This window comes from Podarcis bocagei, assembly GCF_964188305.1.
Source record: "Podarcis bocagei genome assembly, chromosome: 8".
Taxonomy (NCBI): Eukaryota; Metazoa; Chordata; class Lepidosauria; order Squamata; family Lacertidae; genus Podarcis; species Podarcis bocagei.
In genome coordinates this window covers 59,628,353-59,651,359 of record NC_138133.1, presented here as the reverse complement: position 1 = coordinate 59,651,359, position 23,007 = coordinate 59,628,353, and the positions used below count along the sequence as shown (strand labels likewise).

The 23,007-nt window shown below is 39.8% G+C and overlaps 1 protein-coding gene and 1 long non-coding RNA gene across 3 annotated transcripts in view; one reads left to right on the top strand and one right to left on the bottom strand.

The window, feature by feature from the left end:
* LOC308593209 overlaps window positions 1–23,007 on the top strand; it is a 361,814-nt gene that overhangs the window by 3,461 nt on the left and 335,346 nt on the right. The gene's annotated exons all lie outside the window — the stretch shown is intronic.
* Window positions 13,644–23,007, bottom strand: part of KCNB2 (potassium voltage-gated channel subfamily B member 2) — a 233,643-nt gene continuing 224,279 nt past the window's right edge. For both annotated transcript variants that reach the window (XM_081204481.1, XM_081204480.1), the window contains one exon: window positions 13,644–18,759. In XM_081204481.1, coding sequence (XP_081060607.1) covers window positions 16,588–18,759 — 2,172 coding nt within the window. In that variant the 3' untranslated portion in view covers window positions 13,644–16,587. The remainder of the gene's footprint in view (window positions 18,760–23,007) is intronic.

The window sequence follows — 23,007 nt, the reverse complement described above, 5'->3', positions numbered from 1 at the left end:
GAATGCGGCTTGATGGAAGAAGGACATGATCTCTCTAACTCCCATTCTCTCTGCAAAGAGATCCCTTAGGAGCTATAGGATTTAATAAAGCCTTTTCCTTTCATCAGCTGAAGAGTTCCTGAGGGTATAGCCCAGCACACTGGGACTTGGGTTGCTTTTGATTACATAGAAGAACAGTGTTCTTCATAGCGACTTGCTTAAATTGAAATGGGCATGACTGCATTCCAAGAAAGCTTGGTTCTAGTTGGTTTGATGCTAATTATTACCATTTGATTTGGTGCTGAGATCAGCTAGTTCTGATCATTTCCTGCCAAACTGAAACTGAATTGAACTGTTGTACATGCCACTGAATTATTGTGGAAAATTAGAGTGACTCTTTTCCTTGGTTCTCCCTACACTGTTTTAACTTTCAGGTGAGATAATTTTTCAGCTTTCCTGCACTGGTTTTCAGTAAGGACTCCCCTTTTTACTATTTGGGTTGAATTAATAAAATTGTGCAAATTTTAATTCTGGGGTGGGGAGGTTGTGGGGAGTCCACTGTATTGCCAGTCAAATAGGATCACGATAAGCAAACAAGCATCTTGCTACAATTCCACCTTCGTTTGTATTTTTTAAAGTTTCCATTAGGGTGATTCTTTGAGGTTAATTAGCAAAATTGTGCAAGATACATTTTAAAAAAATATTATCATCCCGCCCCAAATATCTTTAAAACAAGTACAAGGAACTGAAAGAAAAGTATACTGTTGTGAGTTTGGGGTGGGGTGCGCTGTATGTCTGAATTCCTTCCAATTCCTGGTACCAGCTGGGATTCAAATTGCTGGAATTGCCAGGCAAGATTCTTGCTAATGGCCCATATATGGGTTGTTCAGGTAACAAAGGAATTGGCTCTGCCAGAGGACAAATGGGTGGGTCCCCCTCTTAAAAATGACTTTTAGTTAGAAAGACAAAGTCCAGAGTTGAGGTGTGTAAGGTAGAAGCAAGGTTGCAGGCTGGGCAGCTGAGAGACAGAGCTGTGCCTGATCTTTGCTTGAATCCAAGGCTGTGGCTATGGGAGAAGCAAACCTTTTTGGGGTGTTAATGTTGTGAACCCCTTCATTGTAGGCTCAGGTTGTATATATGTGTAAATGAACCATACATCATAAAGACACTGCAGTATCTGCTGTCCCTCATTCCAAGGAAACCAAACCTTGGAAAAGCACGATTGGCCTGCTTTTAGAAACGATTCTCTCTATGCAACATAGAATAAATAGCAGATGCCTGGGCAGAGCACATAAATAAAGTCTTTCCTGTTTTGATGACAGAAATCAGAGAAATACAAGAGTGGGTGAAAACAAAGATGCTATTAATTTTAACTTCAGCAAAGATGATAGGCCACGCTGATTTAATGTGATCTAACTTATTATTGGGTTTTAAAGTGTATATATGCATATTACAACATTTGTAATCTAGATGATGTAATAATGTTTGTATATAAAGGGGTGAACATTAATAGCCCATAACAGAAATGCTACATATGTAACAAATGATCTCAGAAGAGATTAAACACATTTGGATTTGGTTGATTCTAGGAGAATATGGAATGAGAACAAGAAATATGGGTGTAGGAAGACATGAATATTCAATAACCATTTTGCACAACCCCCTTGGGAAATGTTTATGCCTTTTAGTGTTGAGAAATATTTAGTGACAGAAATATTATGGGAGCTGAATTCTGGCATGCATGCATGCATGTGTATCCATGGAAACTACAACAAATTCCTACCCTAGCTACTTATTCAAAACCATAATAACATTTCCCATACCAATCACAGCTCAACAGTAGATCTGAATTTCATCAACCTGCAGCCATTCTACAGATAATCTGCTTAACATAATTTTTAAATGGAAAAAATTGTTACTTTTTAAAAAAACATTCTGGAATCTAAGGTTGTACCCAACACACACAGCAATCCTATTTCTGGGCTGCCACCAGCAGAGTTTCTGCAGCCTGGGCATTCAGTGGTGGTGGCAGCAGCTGAAGGCAGGGCAGGCAGATTAGGCAACAACTGGAAAGCCATTGGTTCTCCACTCCCTGACCTTCACCTATCAGCTGGATCATCCATGCAGAAGGTACCTTCTTTCTGGTACCATTTTCTACTGTTTCTTATGGCTATGAATTTTAATTTCCCTTATTTTATCTCTAACTGTTGCCCATATAGTGAACTTGCTAAATCCAGAGAGGTGAAATATAGACCACTTGATTTCCACATTACAAAGATGTTGTGTCTATATCTGTGCTGTGTGTGTGCATGCGCACATTCTTTTTCCTGTGAATAATTTCACAATTCCAATATGCTAGCGGTTGGGAAATATATGGAAAATCCTTATTCTGAATCCTGAATATTCCTTACACATTGTTCCTGGGTAAATCACATCAACATCTGGATAGGTTCTTGAGGCTAAGGCTTCAAATTAATCTCACATTGTCTGTCACTGATTAAATTAAAACACAGGCAAGTTGTTGTTTTAGCTGAAGCTTAACAAGGCAAAGATCTGTCTATAGAAACTGTGTATGCATGCACATTTCCTTGCAGAATGAAGGGTTTCCTTACTAGGAAAAAAAGAAAAGGGGGGGGGTAGGGATAAGGAAATTACATATGAAGAGGGGAGATAGACAACACAAGAGAAATGATACAATACCATGAATGAATTAAAAGGAAATGTAAAAACAAGACCTACCTTTCAATCCTTTTCTTGATTATTAAGTATCACATTTCTCTTGTATTTAGGTTTTATCATTAAGGTAATTTGTCAATCAGTTATGCATTACAGTTTTTGTATTACACTGTTTTGCTATTGTAGATAATATCATTGCTTTTGTGCCCTGCTATGTACAGTAACCCATCTTCATTTCTGTCCTGTGGAGATTTCTGGTCAGCAGGGCCCTCCTTATCATTAGGCAGAGTGAGGTAACCACCTGAGGTGGCAGATGCTAAGAAATGGTGATGCCAGCACCCCGGCTGTTCCATTTCATTCCTTGCCCAGCCATTCGCCTCTGCTGAAGGGAAGAGCGATGTGTGCCATGCAGCCTGTCCCGCAAACCCCTGAACTAGCTGGGTGCCCCAGGTGCAGACAAGATTATTCCCTTTGCTAATGTTGAAGAAGTAATCCACTGCCAGTCCGGTTTCTGGCCATTTCTCCTCTTTCATAGGCATATACAGTCGGGACTATGAGTTTTTCTTATCACAGGAAGGAGCTGCTTCAGCGACAGCCCATTCTGTGGCATCAAGTGGGATACCAAACAGAAGAAGTTCCCCAACCCCTTTGACGGCTCTCCTGAACAAGGTAGGATGGTGTGCATGCTTGTGTGCAGGGAGTGGTTTCTGGTGGAGGTGAAAATCAACAAGAACAGACTTCTGAGACGGGTGAACTTAGGTAACTTTCCATAACTTCTTTCCATGAGCATCCTTACATTAATTTATCTTAGGATTTAACCCTATGTGAAGAGACCTGTTTCATCTAGTTAGGTCAGTTCTCCAAAGCTCATATTAGCAAGCCACTCATGGGAAATCTGTAATATTGTTGACTGTGTGGGACACTTTCTGTCCCCAAACCTCTAGCCTGGAGTTTTGAATCAGTCACAGAATCAATGGCCCTTGTGCAGGAAAAAAAATATTTACCGGTAATCTGATTATCCTGTCATTTCCAGACAGGTAACAAATAACATATTGATGTTTCAGCATGCTTCATTAGAATGAACACTTCATCATTATAATGCAAAGGGAATGTTTTTGTAATGGATCCAGCACTAAAAGCTTCAGTTTTCTTAAACCTGATTATTTTTATCCACTTGTTTTCTACAGGCCCACAGCTTTGTCCTGCATCCTCAGGGAACCATGATGGTAACTCAAGGATGTGGTCAGTCAGTCAATCATTCAATTACTTTATTTGAATCCATGAAATAGAAATGTAGCACTGCCAGAGTGATACGGTGTGAAATATAAAAAATGATTCAATATAAAACACAGTGAACATACACCAAAACTTCACACACAGAACCTGAATTTTGGTTGATTGATGATACTGGCAAAATAAACATAAGGAGTAGTGGGAATTACTTGCTGGCCAATTTAAAACCCAACCTACTCCAGTTGACAAAATGGTAAGTGCACCAGCTGTTTATAAAAGGATAATTAATACGTTTGAAAATTTGCTCTTTGATTACTTTGTAAAACATTTATGTCATTAACAGAAAGTCTTCACTTTATAACAAGACTAGAATCACCCTGTGGAATGCCCTTACATCAGACATCAAAGAGATAAACAATTATACGACCTTCTGTAGACATCTGAAGGCAGCCCTGTATCGGGAGGCTTTTAATGTCTGATGTTTTGTTGTGTTCTTCTATATTCTGCTGGAAGCCATCCAGAGTGGCTGGGGCAACCCAGTCAGATGGGCAGGGTACATGTTAATCATCATCATCATCAACCTTTAATGATATACCTTACAAAAATATTTTCTTAGCTGTAAAATCTAATATGAACAATAAAAATCTTATCATGATTAATTGTATAATCTAATAAAAATCTGCCAACACAATGCTTCTTTTTGTAAAGAAATTATCCCATTTCAGCTTTCACTAGTCACTATCAATAGAAATGAATGAGACTAGTAGATTCTCCATGAATCTCTTCTGGACACGATAAGAATTCTAGTGTAGCGAAGTGCATTCTCTGATCAGGACAATAGCAGCTGATGGAGTGTATTTAGAGTGGAAATGTGGTTTGAACACCTTTTTCTCCCAGCATGGCTGCTCCAATGAAAATCTAACAGTTGTTTGAAAGGGGGTAGGGGAAGTTCTGGGAGATCCAATCAAGGATGGCCCGTGCCATCATGTCTGGGCTCAGGGCCAGCCCACCCCTGACACAGTGTGAAGCAGTTACCTTGGGCAGCAGAAGCTGCTGAGGGTTTATCCCTGTGGGCACCCTGCCTGCTCTCCCTGCCACCATCGGAAAAGTGGCACTGGCATCAGTGACGATTTCTGGTGAGATCTCATGAGATCTCATCAAAATCTCACAAGAAATCTTGTGAGATTTTGGTGGTATCATGTGAGATCGCACCAGAACCTGCTATCAATGTGTGCCACCACTGCATAGACTAGTTAAGGGATGCTTCAGTGGGGGAATGTTATCTTTGAATTGGCCCAAGCTTGGTGTGTAGATAGGCCGAAGCATGATTTCTGGAGGATGGCAAACCTTAAACTGGATTGGTCTGAAACACTGGTTTTACTTCAGCTGGGTACCCATTGGCTAGAACTTGGGCTTGTAGCAAGAAAACCCTAATCACTGTGCTCTGCAGAGATGCCATCTTAACAGGAGGTCTGTTCGGCACAATATAGGAATGAGGCCTTTAGCACTAACCATTGAAATTCCTTCTTGTTAAATATTAGAGAGGTGTCATCTCTGCTGCCTTTTTGGCACCTGCTCTTTCAACAAGTCTTTTAAGACGATCTCTTTCCTCATCTTTATTGGAATTGCACTTAGATACTTTTAAGCAGTTTTAATTGATTTGTATCTTGTTATGTTTGCCACGCTGGGCTCTTTCAGAAGGAAGGGTCCTGTAGATATTTAATAAGCAAATAATTCTGCACTGTCATGGAAATAAATCACACTGTCTAAATTCTGAAAATATAATTAGTTTTGACCCTCTTACTGCATATTTTGAACATTGATCAGCTCTTTAAAACAGGGAAGAGGGCAATGGTGGCTGATCCCTCCACACTTACCATTTTCCCTGTCAGAATCACCCCAAGCTCCTTTTGTCTGATGCCTTCATTTTGTCACGTTTCCTTCCTGTCTCAAATTCTGCCTCACTTCACGTTTTATTTACAGATCAATTGTTCTCATTCCTATTGCTCAATGGTCTTTTAATGCTTACAAAAATCATTTTCTTTTGTGTGTGTGTGTCAAATATTTTAAATGGAGTACAATAAATATCGGTTAATACAAGGCTGTTTGTAAGAAAGCTGCATCCACTCCTAAGCACATTCAAACTCCCCTGAAGACACTTTGAATGCAACTGACAGGATATGAAGGAAGGAATGGTGGCCTTTTGGTAGTTATAAGAGCCAAAGACTAGATACAGACTGTTAGAGAAGACATTTGCAGGTACCGGGGATTGATTTTGAAAATATTGAGATACTGGAGCAAATGCTAACATCAGAGGATGTCACAGCATTGGAATTTAAGAGAAAGGGCATGGTTCAGCCAAAGTGAAGGTCTTTTATGTCAATGGAGGTGGGGGGAATGTCTCAGTGTGCAAATCTTATTTGTAAATAAATACTGCCTGGTGTCTTTGTGCACCTCTGGCTGATGACAGTAGATAAATGGAAGGAAATGATTTAATAAAATTATACATGGTGTGTAGAGAAAAAGCAGGTGGTGAAACTTTCCTTCTTAGCACTGATCTGAAATTGCCCCTTGCAGTCCATTCTTCTGTTCACAAGTATCTGTGTGGGAGGGGAGGGATATTTTGGTGATTAGTAGGGGTGGTGTAGAGAGAGAAAAGCCACCAGAACCAGTAGCAGATGGCACGGTGGGGCACTGCCACCCAACTGACTTCCAGGAGGTAGAGAGGGAGGTGACAGCAAGGTCGGCATGATGCAGTGCTGTTTGCTGTGAGCCAAGATTGTCTAGGCAGGAAACAAATCAGCAAAATTGGCTATTGCTGATAAGACAACTCTGGGCTGTTTTCAGGAATCAAATTGTTAACTTTTTATGAACTTTTTACTAAGATAAAGAACTTAACTGTTTCAATTATTTGTATATACAGCTGTACACAATGAAGAAACTATTGCCTATGGAAATGGGAGTCAGGGACAAATTAGTGTTACAATAATTATTTTCGTATCTTTATTTTTTTTAAATAGCTATGCCCCCCCACCCCAAATCTTGATTTGGACTGCACCATGGAGGAGGGGGCATTTGCCCTGTGCAGTGTTCTCAAGAGAAAAATGTCCCAGAATATAAAACAAATTGAAAGAATATTAGTGATCTGCATAGCTGACAACTATATTAGTTACTTATAAAGAATGCAGTTGTAATACATAATAGGGCACGTGCTATAACAGGGGCAGTGACCCTGTGATTTGTATTTTTTTAAAAAAAAATATTTAAAAGATGTTTGAACATTTTCATTTTGACTGCTATGATGTCAACCACTATGATGCCAAAAAGGGACTTGAGCCATTAAAAACTGTTGTTGTTGTTGTTGTAAAAAAACTGATTTCCCCCACAGCTCCTTCACTGTCATACCATGATGCCAAATGATCCAGCTCTCTACTGTTGGGTGTATATTATGTCATCCTGAAAATGCATTGCTTGCACTTCTGTACTGGAATGTGCTGCCCTCTGGTTAGAAAGCCTCTTTCTCTTGAACCTGTTACCCCACACTTGGAGATTCTGTGTCTCTTTCCCTGAAGGATTTAGGAGCTCTTGTACTGGCAACCAGAAGCCTTCTATAAGGTACACACTTATAGACTCTTGAGAATGAATCAGATAAACATGGCACGTGAGATCCCAGAAGTGGTTTTAGGATAGCGCGACCAGTACAGCTGCACTGTGTGCCGATGCTGCAGGGGGTGCCACCGCAGTGATGTAGAACAGAGTGCAAGGAGGAGGGCACTGAATTTTAGCATCGCACAGGGCGCTGCTGAAATTTGAGAGCCCAAAGTCTGCCACTGCTTGCATAGGCAGTCCTAGGAGTGATGGAAGTCAGCGGTGTTCCCAGGTAAAGCAAAAATATTTGTGTTCTAAAGAGTCAGACCAAGCAGAAGAATGCAGCTAGCCATGCAGGAAGGAACAGGCAAATGGGAAAGGAAGGGTGTAGCAGCAGGAAGACACCACAGAAACTGAAAATCACATCAATGCTACTCGGGGAACAGCTACAAAATGTGCTGTGCTGACTTTGCTTTTTTACTCTCTTTTTTTAAAAAAAAATCTTTAGTAATTAATGAAAAAAGAAATTGTGTTCAAAAAATAATCAAAGATGAGATTGAAAATGTTGGTGAAATTCTCACAGGTGATGGGTGCCTATCTTATTTTCAAAGTTGACAAGGAGTCTTTGAGGGCATCCTTCATTTTATTCTGCAAATCACCCCTCCAGTGGTCTGCACTCTGCAGCCTTCCTGAGTGCCTGCATTTGCAGAAAATCCCATAATATCAACAGATGGGCTTTCTTGTATCCACAAGAATGTAGAGAGGCTGCCAGTAGTGCACCTGACTGTCTTTTTACTTTTAAACCAATCGGTGCATAAGTTTAACCAGCACAGAACTGCATTTCCCAGCACCCTTAACAAGCTACAGTTCTCAGGATTCTTTGGGGGAAGCCTTGTGCTTTACACATATGGTGTGGAAGTGACACTCAGTGGGTTATCTTCCTAGCCAAGTGTTTGCTGTGGAAGCAGCAAGCAAGGGAAATTATGCCGTCCTGAAGTTACTGATTTAAGACTTGTGAGACCTAACAGTATAGGACAGGAACTACCGATAGAAAAAAATCAAGATACAACAAGGGACAATCTATAGTGGAACGGAGAAGTAAAAAAGGGGGCTACTCATGCAGACATAACCTAGGAGAATTGGGCTGAGATGCCTTGTAAGAGAATGAATTAGCTATTGAAGCAAAGTATGAGCAATGCAAAACACCCTTTCTTATCCTATCATCATCCTGTATATTTCTTCCAATAAGTTTTAAGTTTATTTCCCCCCAAAATGAAACCCAAAGTCACTTATGGATTGACATTTTGGTATGTATGTAATGTTTAATGTAAAGTGGCTTCATGCAGAGAACTGAAATGAGACACAGATGATTCATTTACACATTTATTGACTATTCTGCTTATTCTGGCAGACTGAAATGGAGAACAATGCCATTCATTTTACAGACATTTGACAGAAAATAAACAAGTATTTTGATGTTGAACAACTGTACAATACAGACTACCACATGCATATTTAAATGCTGATTGGTGCAGAAATATTTAGCTGATCAGCAAAAAACTAGTATAACCAAAAAAATAAAAATAATCACATTTCCTTTTCATGATGTTAAAATGCAGCTGATATGGAAACACTGATACGAATACCATTATATGTGAAGTTCTATTAATGGTGCAAGATGGACAGCGGAGGGGTGGGGGTGGGGAGTTAAAGTGGTATGCTCTCTACAGAAAAATAAAAGGTGAAAACAAGACATTTCTAGTAAATACAAAGATGCAACAAAGCATGCATGATGCTGTTACCATTGCAAAATGCCCTTACAAGAACACTGTAATTTTCAGTCCTGCTCCATCCCTAAAATAGAAGTAATATATACAACAAAAGCAGCAGACTCTCCCATTTTGGATGGGGCATTTTGTAAAGGCAGATGAATGAGATTAGATGAGACTTATCATATATGCACATATCTCCTATCCCAAAAGGATGCTTTGTTTTTTAAAAAGGAGAATAAGTTGTTAATATAGCAGTTTACAGTGAAATGCTGCCATCCGTTGAAAACTGAGCAATAGTAAAGACACAGCTATTGTGCCAGTACAATTTAAAAAAATACTGTTGTGCTTCCCTCCCCCACCACAGTATTTGTAGCATCCATAGAAGAAAACATTGTTAAGTAAACTCAGTCCATGCTACTGTAGATATGAAACAAATATGGGAGATAACATCTAACTGATAAACATGAAACAGTACATATTGAGTGGTTATTTACAGTTATCTCAATGCAACAGGCTAAGTGCTGAGTGCTGTTTGTTACTGAAAACTGATCTCTAAATGTTTAGTTTTTTATCTGCATGGCTGGCACTGACTTGCATATGATGAACGTGGCTAAAGCTCTGAGAATATATAGAGGAATAACACTAAAACTCTGCCCTCCGCCCAGGGATGTGGGGATGCAATTCTTTCTCTCTCCAATACTCTGACCTAGACAGACAGGAAACCACTTTGCCTGCACCCACAGTAAATGAACCGATCGTTTAGTTTCAGTTTGGTTTTGGATATTACTTTTTGAGGGCTGGCTTACTCAGAGGTCCCTGTGTGCAAGCAGAAAGTGTTTCCACTGACATACGGCTGTGCTGATTTTTCATCTGGCTGTAGCTTGCTCTGTAGAAGCCACTCCAGGGGGGGGGCTCTCAAAAGCAAAACAGCACCCTTAAGGTGAACAGAAGTGCTTTCTGCCCTCACGTGGGAATCTCTGGACCCAAGGCTCCATCCCTTGTGAGAACGAATCTGAAACACCCTGTGTAAGCAGCATGATGAAGTGAACATACAGGGAGACAATGGAAAAATTAACTAAATAATAATTTCATGTAACACCCAATATGGAGAAAAGCCTATCCACACTTTTTTTCAGGACATAAATATACATGGTTGAGAAGCTGATTCTCCATCATTGTCCACTTATGTAGTAGCCATTTACATTTAAGACATGGGCAGAAAACACTCTGCAGGCAGGTTGTGGTCTTGTTTATTATAAATCAGAAGCAGCTCCAAGAGAGCAGCAGCCCATTTGCTTTTATGACCAGCTGTGGCTTCTGTGGAGTTGGATTTTGATCAGCCCTATGCCTATATTTTTGGACTACAACTCCCATAATCCCTGTCCACTGGCCATGCTGGCTAAGGCTGATGGGAGTCCAACAGTATCTGGAGGGCCCCAGACTGTGGAAGGCTGATCACCTTGTTACATAATGTGAGTGTACAGAAGTGCTTGCCTCCAAACTAATACTGCTTGCTGTCTCAGTAGAGTTTGACACTTAATGAACAGTATTTTGAGTGCTACACTGTGTCACTCGGAGCAATCACTTAGACCAGCCACTGTGTCCTCTTTGAAGATTGCTCACTCGTTATAATAAAGGTGAGAGGCTGCGTTGGCCAGGATCCAAACAGATTCATGCATGAACAGAAAGAACGTCACACGTGTGTGTGTTATGTGATTTGCATTACATTCCAGGGATTTGTTGATCCTAAGGGCACCTTTCTCTCTGTGTGTTTGTGCTGTGCTTTAAGAAGCAAAGGTGGGAAAGGGTGTGTGCAGTTCTTCTGATATTTCTCATAGTAAGTGAGCTGCCAAGGTGGCATGCACATATTTGTTTATCTGGAAGAACTTCCGTTTCGCTGCTGCTATGACATTGGGCTCGACCAAAGATTAATAGCTTGATACTTATGCATATGTAAAAGAGGAATGAGAAGAGTCAAGTCCCTAAACAAAAGTCCCCAAAGTGCTCAGGCACAGGGGGGGATACAAGAAAGTGGCCTTTAGGCGTCAGCACATTGAAACAAACCCCCAGCTATTACAAAATGCTAGGCATACTTCTGTGCTCTTGCTTTGGCTTTTGCAGCTTGATGTGCCACAGCAGGCTTCCTCAAACTCAGCCCTCCAGATGGTTTGAGACTATAGTTCCCATCATCCCTGACCTCTGGTCCTGCTAGCTAGGGATTGTGGGAGTTGTAGGCCAAAAACATTGGGAGGGCCGAGTTTGAGGAAGCCTGTGCTACAGAAACCTGCAGGAAATGGGGGCGGGCAGCATCCCAACATGAAAAAGCTGGAAAAGGAAGGAAGCCAAATGGGTGCTGATTTGGGGAGGAATTTTTTTTATATGCGCTGTGCTCAAGACAATTGCAAAGTATAGTCTTTCTGGGCTAAAATAAATAAATAAATTTGCACTGCCTTGTTCCAAAAACAAATTAAGAGCATGAAACCCACTAAGGGAACCATCCTAACTCCCTCCTGGGAGGAGAGGAGCCGCCACATTCAAAGCACCTGCCTCTCATGCTGTCCGGGGTGATAAGTGAGGGCAATCCCTCCCCCTGCTCTGGTATAGCAGAGAGGCCCAAATTAAAGTCACTGCTGGTACCTGGACTGGTTTTGGATCCAGAAAATCCTTGGCTGACCCAGCTCCATTCCTTTCTCACCCCTCCCTTCCCCAGAAATGTCCCATTTCAGGAGCTTCTACTAGTTACCACTGGCAGGGATACCAGAGGTGGTAGCGTCTACCTGTCTGTGCTTTCAGCAGGTCCCAGGGGAACAGGTGAAGGATGCTGCCAGCAGAGCTAAGCAGAGGGACACTTCTGCCACATCCATACTCTCTCCATCACAGCAGGCCAGGTTTGAGGGGCTGGATTGTTTTGTAAGGCTGCAATTGAACTTGAACCCAATGAAGCTTAGGCAGACCGCTGTAATGTAAGCAAGCTTCTGCAGCTGCTTCACTGGAATAATTCAGTGCAAATTCTTTTTGTCCCTGAGAAAGTCTTTGTATTAAACTGCATTAAGCACATCACATATCACTACAGAAAGGTGTAAACTTGGTTTGAACATCAAAGTGGGACACAAAAAGTAAACTTGGTTTGAACATCAAAGTGGGGCACAAAAAGTGAATGTGTCCACCACTGGCAATGTTTGCTGAACAATAACGCTTCCAAGTCTCTGACAAGCTATTTATCAATTGTACACAGCCGAACTCGGCTTGGTGAGTTGCCAGCAACACCACCTCCCAGTTATCACAGAACAAAGCCAAATCAGTGATCAAGTGTCAAATCAGTGATCAGCTGAGTAGAGAGAAATGAGTTGCTTTGGAAAACTTGTGGCAAAGAGTCACAGGTTATTAAATATATCCCTTAGCATATTTGAATACATTTGTCTCCCCTTTAGGAAAATGGGGCAGAAGAGAACCCTAGACTAGCACTGCTAAAATATATACTGTTATCTTATAATGTCATATAGCTAGAAGAGCATCCTTGCTAAATTCTTAGTATGCAACCATTTCTGGCTACATCACACTTGGAGTCAGTTGGTGAAGCTAGCCAGAGGATGGCAGTCTTAGCAGGCAATCCCCAAACAGCAATGAATGGGATTTTTTATGTTGGTTTCAAGAATAGTGGTGGATGGGCAAGCAATATAGGGTTGGAACAAAAGTCTTAACATTGACTTTTGTGACAATAGTTACCTTATTATACAAGTAAAAGGTAATTAAACATAGCAGTAGTATGTTTTTAAACATGCCTTAGGTACTCACAGGTACTCTGCCTTTCCTTCTCCCTCTTGTTGCTGTGTTTCTTCCGGTAGTGTGAGGGTTGTTTTCCATTTCCTTTCCTTTCCTTTCCTTTCCAAGTTTACTGTGACCAAATACTGGAAATGCTGTTACCAAAACTATGCATTAGTCAGGACACAAAGTTGATGCCATAATAAAATTCTGTTAGTCTTTAAGGTGCCACTGTTTTTTTTACCTGTAATTTGAGTTTGCTTTTGAAGTACAAACAATGACTTATGTGATGTTGTAGAACCATAATGAACATGGAGTGGTAATGTGATGTCAGATGTTGTTGTTCCATAAGATAGAAAGGAACACTCTATCTCAGGGTAGCCAACATGGTGCCCTCCGCATGTTGCTGGACTAGAGTTCCCATAATCTCTTACTACTGACAATGCCGACAGGGGTGGATGGGAGTTGGAGTCCAACAACATCACTTGAGCACCACATTCGCTACCCTAGACTAAGTGTAGAACATATAGTTGCTTACAGGCTATCTGGATGGTATGCTATCTTTAGTAAAGCTTCGGTTCTTAAACCCATTTTAGGAAGAGGACACAATGTTTCTTACCCTTTATATGTGTTAATGATCATTTTTGTGTGTGGCACAAATGGAATTACTCCTAACAACATATGTGAGGTCAGATTCAGATAAGCTTAGAACATTTTTGTATCCAGTAGCAAAGGGCTTCCAAATTATTGCTTAATGGACGTAGCTTGGGAGACAAAAAGTTGTATCCAACTAAGTTTTATTCAGGATAGACCCAATAAAATAAATGGACCTAAGCTAAGTCATGTTCATTAATTTCAATGTCTATTCTGAGTATCACTAACACCGGATACAATCCAAAGTCTTGACACATATGTAGACCGAAGCCAGTACTAGCCAAGGGGAAGGAACATCAACATGTATCTCATATGGTACATCAGCAGGGCTCTGAAGATAGGAATAGTTTATTACATATGAAAAGAGCATATTTTAGCTTTGGATCCTTCCACCTATAGCTCATGATAGAACAGTCATGGTAGCCAACAAGTGTTTTCCCTGGGTAAGGATTATGAATGAAACTAGGATTTCATTGAAATCAGTGACCAACTTCCCATTTTCAACCGAAGCCCAAGGTTTCATTTAGCCTTTGGTTTTGTTCTTTATATGGTCGTCATTATGAAGACAGATCAAATAGGGCAGCATGGTGTTTAAAAAGTACAGAAATTACAGAGCAATGTCTTTTAAAAGCTAGTTAGCATTTAGTCTCAGTCAATGGGAATATCTATCAATAAAACAAGAGACATAAACAAAGGAAGTTCATAAAATAAAATGGAGGTCATTGAAAAGGATTAAGCAGAATGCCACATAATTAACTTAAATCATATGCAGAAATATAATTACCTGGACAGCCATGAGGAACAAATGCATATTTTGAGACCTAATGACCAGACATTGTTTTTTGTTTTTTAAGAAATGACATTTAACTGCATTATTAATTCTTAAGAGAAATATCTGGAGATACTGTATTTAAAAACAAAGGCAAGTATTAAAAAGGGTCTAAGAATTGGAAAAAAATAAAGATGACTTTTGCTGTGCTTGGTATTTGGTCCAAAAGACACATATTAAATACATGATGGTGACATTTCCTTATAAAAGTAAAACCTGAGGGCGACAGGATAAGGCCCAGTTTTCTCTTTGAAAGCTGTTTGCAGCCAAATAGAAAAAAGAATGGAAAAGGAAAAAGGAAAAAAGGAAAGGAAATTAAAGGAAAATTTCCTTTAAGAAAGCATATGAGAAATTTTGAATTCTGCTCAGCTATATTAGAAATTATTCTGTTGAAGCTAACATGAATTTTAAGTGGTCTGCACTGAGTAAAATCAGTGTAAGTGGGTAAGGTTTTATGTTGAAGAACTCTCCCCCCCAAATTAGAATATTGTTTTTATTAGAAAATTAAAATTATTAAGCTTATTAGGTCCAATATTGTTTTGTGATTTGAAAATATTTTTAATGCATTGAACAGCTTCTTTAAATTTACAGAAATAATTATTCTACTGAAATTATTGGAATTTGGGTAAAAGGTACACAATTTGGAAAGTTCCGTTCACATGCTGTTTTATCTTATTGCAGGAGAGCTTTTATCCTATTGATTAACATAGAATGCATGTGATGGAAGAGCATGAAGAAGAAGAAATCCACAGAAGTTTCAAATGATTTTGTTAATTTGTTAATTAATTGCAATAATTAGATATGAAAAACCCGATAGCGCAAAACTGCCCACAGCAAAGTCTGTATAAAACACCACTTTTGCAAAATTGAAATAGAGGCTGGGCACAATGAAAAGATTGTCTACTCTGAGTTTTCCAACTTTGCTCATAAAGCAGCAATCCTTGTCTGGTGATTCAAGAAAGAGTAATCATGTTGGTATTCTGAAATTAATAAGTTATCTAAAATTGGGGCGCCTAGTGGTAAAGAAGTGGTGGACAAAAGCCACAGCACTCCTAAAGAGATTTTAGAAGCAAACTTACAACCACAAAAACTTCATTTAAAAAAATAAGATATTAACAATAGTGCATACAGCAATTGTAACTGTAATACAAACTTTTGAACTTTTAAATATAAAATAATCATTTTTTCATGGCCATTTGGCACATTTTATTGCCATAGAAATAATTTTATTATATAACGTAATGGTGTCCTTGTCTTTGTTTTGATTTTGGCAGTTCTTATATCAAGTTTTCAATTTCTGGTCATTAAATCTTGCACAGTCTAAATAGAATTTTACTCAAAACTTGCAAATATATCCGTGAAATCTATGCAAATAAAAATAATTTGAGCTATGATTTACTTCACAGATAGATGAGAAAACACTGTCATTTACTTAAACAAACAGCTTATACTTTATGAGCTTTTAAACAGAAAGCAAGATAGGTGAGATGCTTTAAGAAGAAGTTGCAATTTTGCAACATAAGTCTGTACAAATCCTCCAGGCAGCAAACTGTGAAGGAAGTACCTGTGTCCCGGGAAACGTATTTTCCACATATCCTTGATAACTGTAGATCTCCCCGCAAACCCAAACTATTTACAAATGTATGCATTTTGCAGGTTCAAAGCACCTTGTTTCACACCATTATGAAAACATGCATCGGCATTTCATCCTTTCATGTGCAAATTCCCAAAATTCATTATAACCAAGAGCAAAAAAAGTTAAAATATTTTTTTAAAAAAACTTATCTACAATCATTAGTGAAAGGACCAAAAATGTCAGACATTGCAGAATATGGGCTCCTAAAAGAGCTCTTTATTTTACTCACTGTTCTTGCATCATTTTTTTAACTGATTTTTTTCTCCTTTTTTGTTACAAAAAAAGCAGATTTTCCACTTTTAAATTAAACAGTACTTAAACTAATCAACTCTTCATGCCATGCAAAAATAACATATATATTTTTTTTTACTTCTGAGGCTTCCCATGTTTTAGTTCATAGGCATTACTAATTGTGGTTTTAAGAAATCAGTTTTTGTCATTATTGCTCTCCTGACTAGTCACATGCTGGTTTCCCGTGTGGGACAGTAGCCAGTTTCTCCAGGATTTGTATGGATTTCTGGGGGAAACAAGTGGTTTTCCATTTTGTGACCTTCTTGGCTATTGTCGCCTTTTACATCCCCCCCGACACAGTAAATGTCTTGTGTACAGTTTTGCCCCAAAATTTTGGGGGAAGAAGAGCTGACTCGAGGCTCTTCTGTTAAATGGTTCCCATCTTTGTGTTTTTCCCCATAGCAGTTTGTCTTGATATCCTGCTCTTTGTCATGTCTTGTTATTCCAGGAATCTCCATGAAGTCGTCTTCTTCTCCAGTGTCCATTTCGGTGAAGCTTCTCCTCTCTTTGGAAGGGAAAGTAAAAAGCTTTTGTTTTGGAAACAGAGAAGGGGATGATTTCTTAGGAATGCTCTGGCAAACCATGGAGGCATCAGCACCCAGCAAGGGCCTGTCGCCATGTGGTGAATTCTCTTCTAAGAGAATGGTGCTGATATGCTGAGGAGGGGTGGATTGCATGAAATCTGCCTCCGTTGTTACTGGAAGTGGCCTTGCAGTACTCGGTGGCGTTTGTGGAGCGCCACCTCTGTTTTCCTTAAAATTAACCTTAAGGGACCTTGCTTTTAATGGATTGCTTCCTTTGAGAGAACTTTTGGGACTTAACATGGAGCTGTCAAAGTGCAAAGGGCCATGAAGAAGAGACTGGGAGCCAGCGTTATCCATGTTCATGGCTGTATCAACTGGGGAGTACTCAAAGGTGACGTCTCTGGGGGCAAACGTTTTATCCTTGGTGTGTGATAAAAACTGAGAACTCTTTGCTCTTTGGTCTTCCAAATGGACAGAGTCAGGTGGGAACCTTAGCTGCAGGTGAGAACCAGAGTATGGGGGCAAGGGAGACCGATCTGTCTCAGTGAAATCGGTTGCACAGCTGGCAAAGCTATCAATGCTGGAAATGCTTCTCATGTCCGTCACTATGTCTCTTTTCCCTGACATGGATGGTTCTCCTTGCCCAACAACCTCTTCCATTTCAATTTCCTCCTCATATAAGGGAGGTTTCGCTGACGGGCCTTGGTAGTTGGCATTGAGATTAGGCTGAGACTGAGTTTTAGTAATTTCATTGTATAACATTTCGAGTTTCTGAGCACTCAAGTGTTGGGGGCTGGAGGCTGTAACAATATTGTTGAGCTTTTCGTTGGTATCTTGCTGGCTCACTTCCTGATATTTATTCTCCAAGGACTTGTTAGAACTTGTTTCAGACATTGTCCTTCTGGCCCATTTCCACCGGCTTGGAGATAAGTGGTTATCGTCAGGGGTTTCCTTGGAGTTGGCTGCTTCCTCAGTCTTACCGGAATCCACGGCTACATCAATCAGTTCCATGCTGCGGGCAAAGGCATCTTTTAGATTCATTGAGACAATGCTTCCATTTCTTTTTGCTCGCTCAAGTGCCTCCCTTCGTTTAATGGCTTTCTCCTGCCGTTTTTGCTCCTTATAAAACTCAGAGAAATTGTTTACTATGATGGGAATAGGTAGAGCAATTACCAGCACTCCAGCAATGCAACACAATCCTCCAACAATTTTACCTAGTAAAGTCTTAGGATATATATCACCATAGCCTACTGTAGTCATAGTGATGGTGGCCCACCAAAATGATGCAGGGATACTAGTAAACTTTGTAGCATCTTCGTCTTTCTCAGCAAAAAATACAAGACTGGAAAATATCATGATGCCCATTGCTAAAAATAATATCAATAAACCCAATTCATTGTAACTCCTCCTGAGTGTGAATCCTAAAGACTGAAGGCCTGTCGAGTGTCTGGCAAGTTTAAGGATCCTGAGTATCCTCATAATACGGAATATCTGAACAACACGGCGGACATTTTGGAACTGCAGCACACTTTTGTTGGATTCTGTGAGGAAAATGGTGACATAGTAGGGTAAAATGGCCAGCAAGTCAATCACATTTAATGGACCTTTGAAGAACTTCCACTTGTTTGGAGATGACAGGAAACGCAAAAGGTACTCCATAGTGAACCAAGCTATACACACAGCTTCTACATGTGCTAGCTGGGGGTTGTCATTTAGTTGTCCAAATTCATCAATTACTTGAAGCTCAGGTAGAGTGTTGAGTGACAAAGCAATGGTGGACAGCACAATGAACAAAATAGATACAATGGCCAAAATCTGTAAAACAAAAATAAGCAAAAAAAATGTGGTTAGCAAATCATAATGGATATTTGAAGTTCATCCTCAGAAATAGTGCACTAATAGGTTTGCAGGTCATCATATTCATCTCACTGCAATTAGACAAGATCTGCTATACCCAGTCAGCCTGATTAGTTCATGCAAGATCCGGGATGAGGAATCTCTGGGACTTCCTCTGGACTACAGTTCCCATAATCCCTGACTACTGGCCATGATGGCTAGTGCTGATGGGAGTTGGAGAACAACAACTGAGGTTGGATCAAAACTTCACCCTCTGCAAACAGAAGAGCTCCTTCTGCCCACACTGGACTTTTGATCTAGTGGAGAGATCTCACTGGTGGAAGTGGGTGACCAAGGCAACTCACACCAATTTCCCTTTTCCCATGCAGCTCCCAGTGTCACCTTTCACACTGTTCTGAAGGGTCCTCCAACCTGTCACATAATATTTTCATAGGACCTTGTGGTCTAGGAGGGGAAATCAGCAAAAGAATCCAACTTCTGTCTGCTCAGAGGATGCTCCCACCAGTGGGAGTGAAGCTTGGGTTCAAGTCATACTGACTTTGGCAAAAATCCACGAATATATATATAAATCAGAGCATATTCTTAAGATGAACAATCATTAACATTTGTCAAATTAGAGAAATATATGTGATGGCATAGTTTTGGTAGATATTTTGTGGGTGTGTACACACACACATACACGTGCACACACATATACACAATTATCTCTCATTCAAGGAGTGTACATGATTTCCCCCTTCTTCATTTTATCATCACAATAACCCTGTGAGGTAGGTTAAGCTGAGAGGCAGTGACCAGCCCAATGGTGCCCAATGAGTTTCATAGCTGAGTGGGGATTTGAATCCTGGTCTCTCAGGCTGTAGTTCAACACTTTAACCACCATACAGCTCCACTGGGGCATTGCAGCTGACCTGGTGAGACAGAACACTTGGATATAGTGCCCCAGGAATGGACATTACAGTGAGGCCAATAGCCTAACCGCAATGTTCCATTCCACAAAGTTTTAACATTTCAGATGCTAGCTATTGTGTACAATAGACAGTAAGACAGATGTTCTGAGAAATGTTCTCTCAGCTGACATATTCCACAGTCTTTAAATCATTTTCAGTTACAGCATAAGAAGTATAGAGGTAGGGGAAGAGAAAGAAGCTCAACATCCTTTAGCATTTCACTTTTTATCACTTAGTTCAATTATTTGAAAGCTGAAAGAAAATGGACAACCTTAAGGTTACGTGAGAAAATGTTACGCTCAATGAATTTACCGAAGTGCAGCATTTGGAAATGCAATTTCTCCCCTTCAGAGAAAACAGTAATTTTCTGTTTTCCCTGAAAAGTACTAAAGCAAACTGTGTTCTGCCTTGAATTTCAGTTTGGACTCATGAAGTACCAAAAATACATATCCTTTTATACATATTTTTGGAAAATTGGTCATTTTAAGCTATCTTGTTTCCAACGACACATAGGTGCAAGCAAATACCCACGTACCTACCTACATTGGCTGCGGTCTCAGGCATACTCATCTGGGAGTAAGTCCAATAGAGCTCAGTGGAGTTTATCTCTGAGTAGACAGGATTGTGCTATAGGTTAGTTGAACTTAATACCCATCGCAATAAACGGGTCTTAAGTCATGACTAATTTGTCTCATTGATTTCAAAGGGACCTTAGTTCAACTTGTGGGAAATTGCAGTCAAACAGGCTTGCAGGCTTTCCATACGCATCTGGTTGGCCACTGTAAGAAAAGGATGCTGGACTAGACTGGTTTTTGCTCTCATCCAGCAGGGATCCAATTTAATAAGCATTCCTGTAGCAAGAGCCAGAAGTGTTCCCTCCTTGTGAAAAAAAAAGTTGGAAAAGCCCCACAGCTATCAGGGTTGGGGGAGCTCTGAGTACAGTATTGTTGATGTCTCACACAACAGCTTCACTGTATTAATGTTACAATGCAAGGCAGCTCTCTTTCAAAATATGATTCTTCTTATTTTCTACTGTTTTAGTGGCTTGCAATCTATCTTTCCCATTTAAAGAAGGCAACAAAATATGTTTCCAGTATTTCCCTTGGATTATTTAATGGCAGGAGAAATATTGGTTAATTTTACTTTTTTGTTTTACTAGAAGATTCTGCATGCAGATGAGACATCTCTTCTGTTGTGAGTTACGTTTCATTCCCCTTACAAGACAGCAAAGTATGGACAGTGTTAGGAATATTTCCAGATACAACTCTGTCTTTGTGAAGTAATTTGTGAATGAATAAAACCCCTTTCTTTCTCCATAGTGTTAAATATTTAGTACATCTCAGTAATCTCTGTTGGTACATCTCCAATTTTTAACTGGCATTAAAAGCTGGCTTTGTTCCTGTGCACCTAATTTGCTTCTTCATCACATCCATCACTATAACAGAACAATTTGAACATCATTATATAGAACGGGAACAGGAAGAATGGAAATATAAAAGATGTAGTACAACAGGAATTCCTCCATCTCTTTCACCTATGCAAGATATAATCAAATTTAAGTCACTATGATTAAAACACAGTCAATGTAATGAGCTGGGAAAATGAAGTTCAAACTCAAATATAGCAAGTATGGTACAAATCAAGCTACTGTTCCCCTGCCCCCAAAAGAACAGAATTCTTCCTGATCAACTAACCTATATGTTTTGTTTTTTCATTGTTTATATCCTGCCTTTCCTCAGAGGAGCTCAAGGTGGAATACATGACTCTCCTCTTCTCCATATTTTGCTCACAACAACCCTATGAGGTAGGTTAGGCTGGTCAAGGCCATTTGGTGAGTTTCATTGCTGAGTAAGGATGTGATCCCTGGTCTCTCCGGTCCTAGTTCAACACCCTAACCATCACATCACACATCACTGTACAAGCTCCTTTACAGAACAACAAAAATGGGTTTCTGTATCATATCAAAAGCTGTACTCTCCTAGTATAAACACAGCTGCGTACACAAAAAGGGATCATCCCATGTCACAATAGTGTTCTCTTCCTTGGTACGTGCACATGGGGGTATACCGACTGATGTACACCAACAATTATCTAAAATAGTATATCTTGGCCGATGAAAATGTACCACTCATTGACTGTCACATCAAAGAAAGCTCAACAACTTTGGTGGATCCCCCAAATCCTGGCTATGTCCATGACTACAACTCCCATCATCCTCAACCATTGACCAGTGATCATGGGTGATGAGAGGTGTAGTCCACAACATGTGAAGGATGCCATGTTGTCTACCACCTTGCTGAAGGTATGAAGGCTTGGTGCTGGCCACTACCTGGATAGGAGACCACCTAGGAACGCATGTATGCTGCCTTGGGTTCTGTGACAGAAGAAATGTGGGCTATAAAAGTTAGAAAATAAAAATAGAATGCAGATATATCCACTGACTTTTTAAAAAAGTTTTGATACTGCTTTTGGTTAGTTTCATAAATCTAATGGCATATTTGTAAGTAAGCAATACACTATATATTGTAGTTTTCCCTTGCTATTTTGTCAACTTGTGGCAGCAGGATTATGAACACTGGAAGTATGCATCATCAATATTACGGTGAAATATTAAGTCAGATGAGGTAATTTTTATTTTGTTGAAGAATGGGAGGCTGTCTAGACATAAAATCAATGGCATTATGATAAATGAACAGGAGGTACTTAATGTGCAAGATAAGTCATCTCATTTGAACAACTTGGGAACCATGCTAAAGCCTATTAAGTTAAATGTGTGCTTCTCCAGTAGCTTTATTAGAACTTGATGCCAAATGCCATAGCAGCAATTGAAAATTAGATGCTAAATACCACACTGGCAACAGGAAATTAGTAAAATGCAAGCTTAGAAACATCACATAAATAATTTAAAAAGAGCACTGGGCAGAATATATGAAATAAATTATTATGAGCAGTCACCCCCCCCATTTTTAATATAATATTTGCTGTCACCCCCTCCATTTTTAATATAATATTTGCTGTTTTTTTAAAAAATAAAAAAGCTGTAGTGTTATAAGCTTTGTGACAGGCAACCATTGCCAGCTACAGATTGGTGATAAAATAATGTGCATTCTTAACTTTTGGTTGATAGGTTGTTGCCTAAAGAAAAAGTTGTCTCAAACCATTCGGTTGTAGTGAATGTTAATCCTTGGCCCAGTGTAATTAAAGTGCATGACTAAATTAGGCCCCTCAGTTCAATGGGTCTACTCTAAGTAGGACC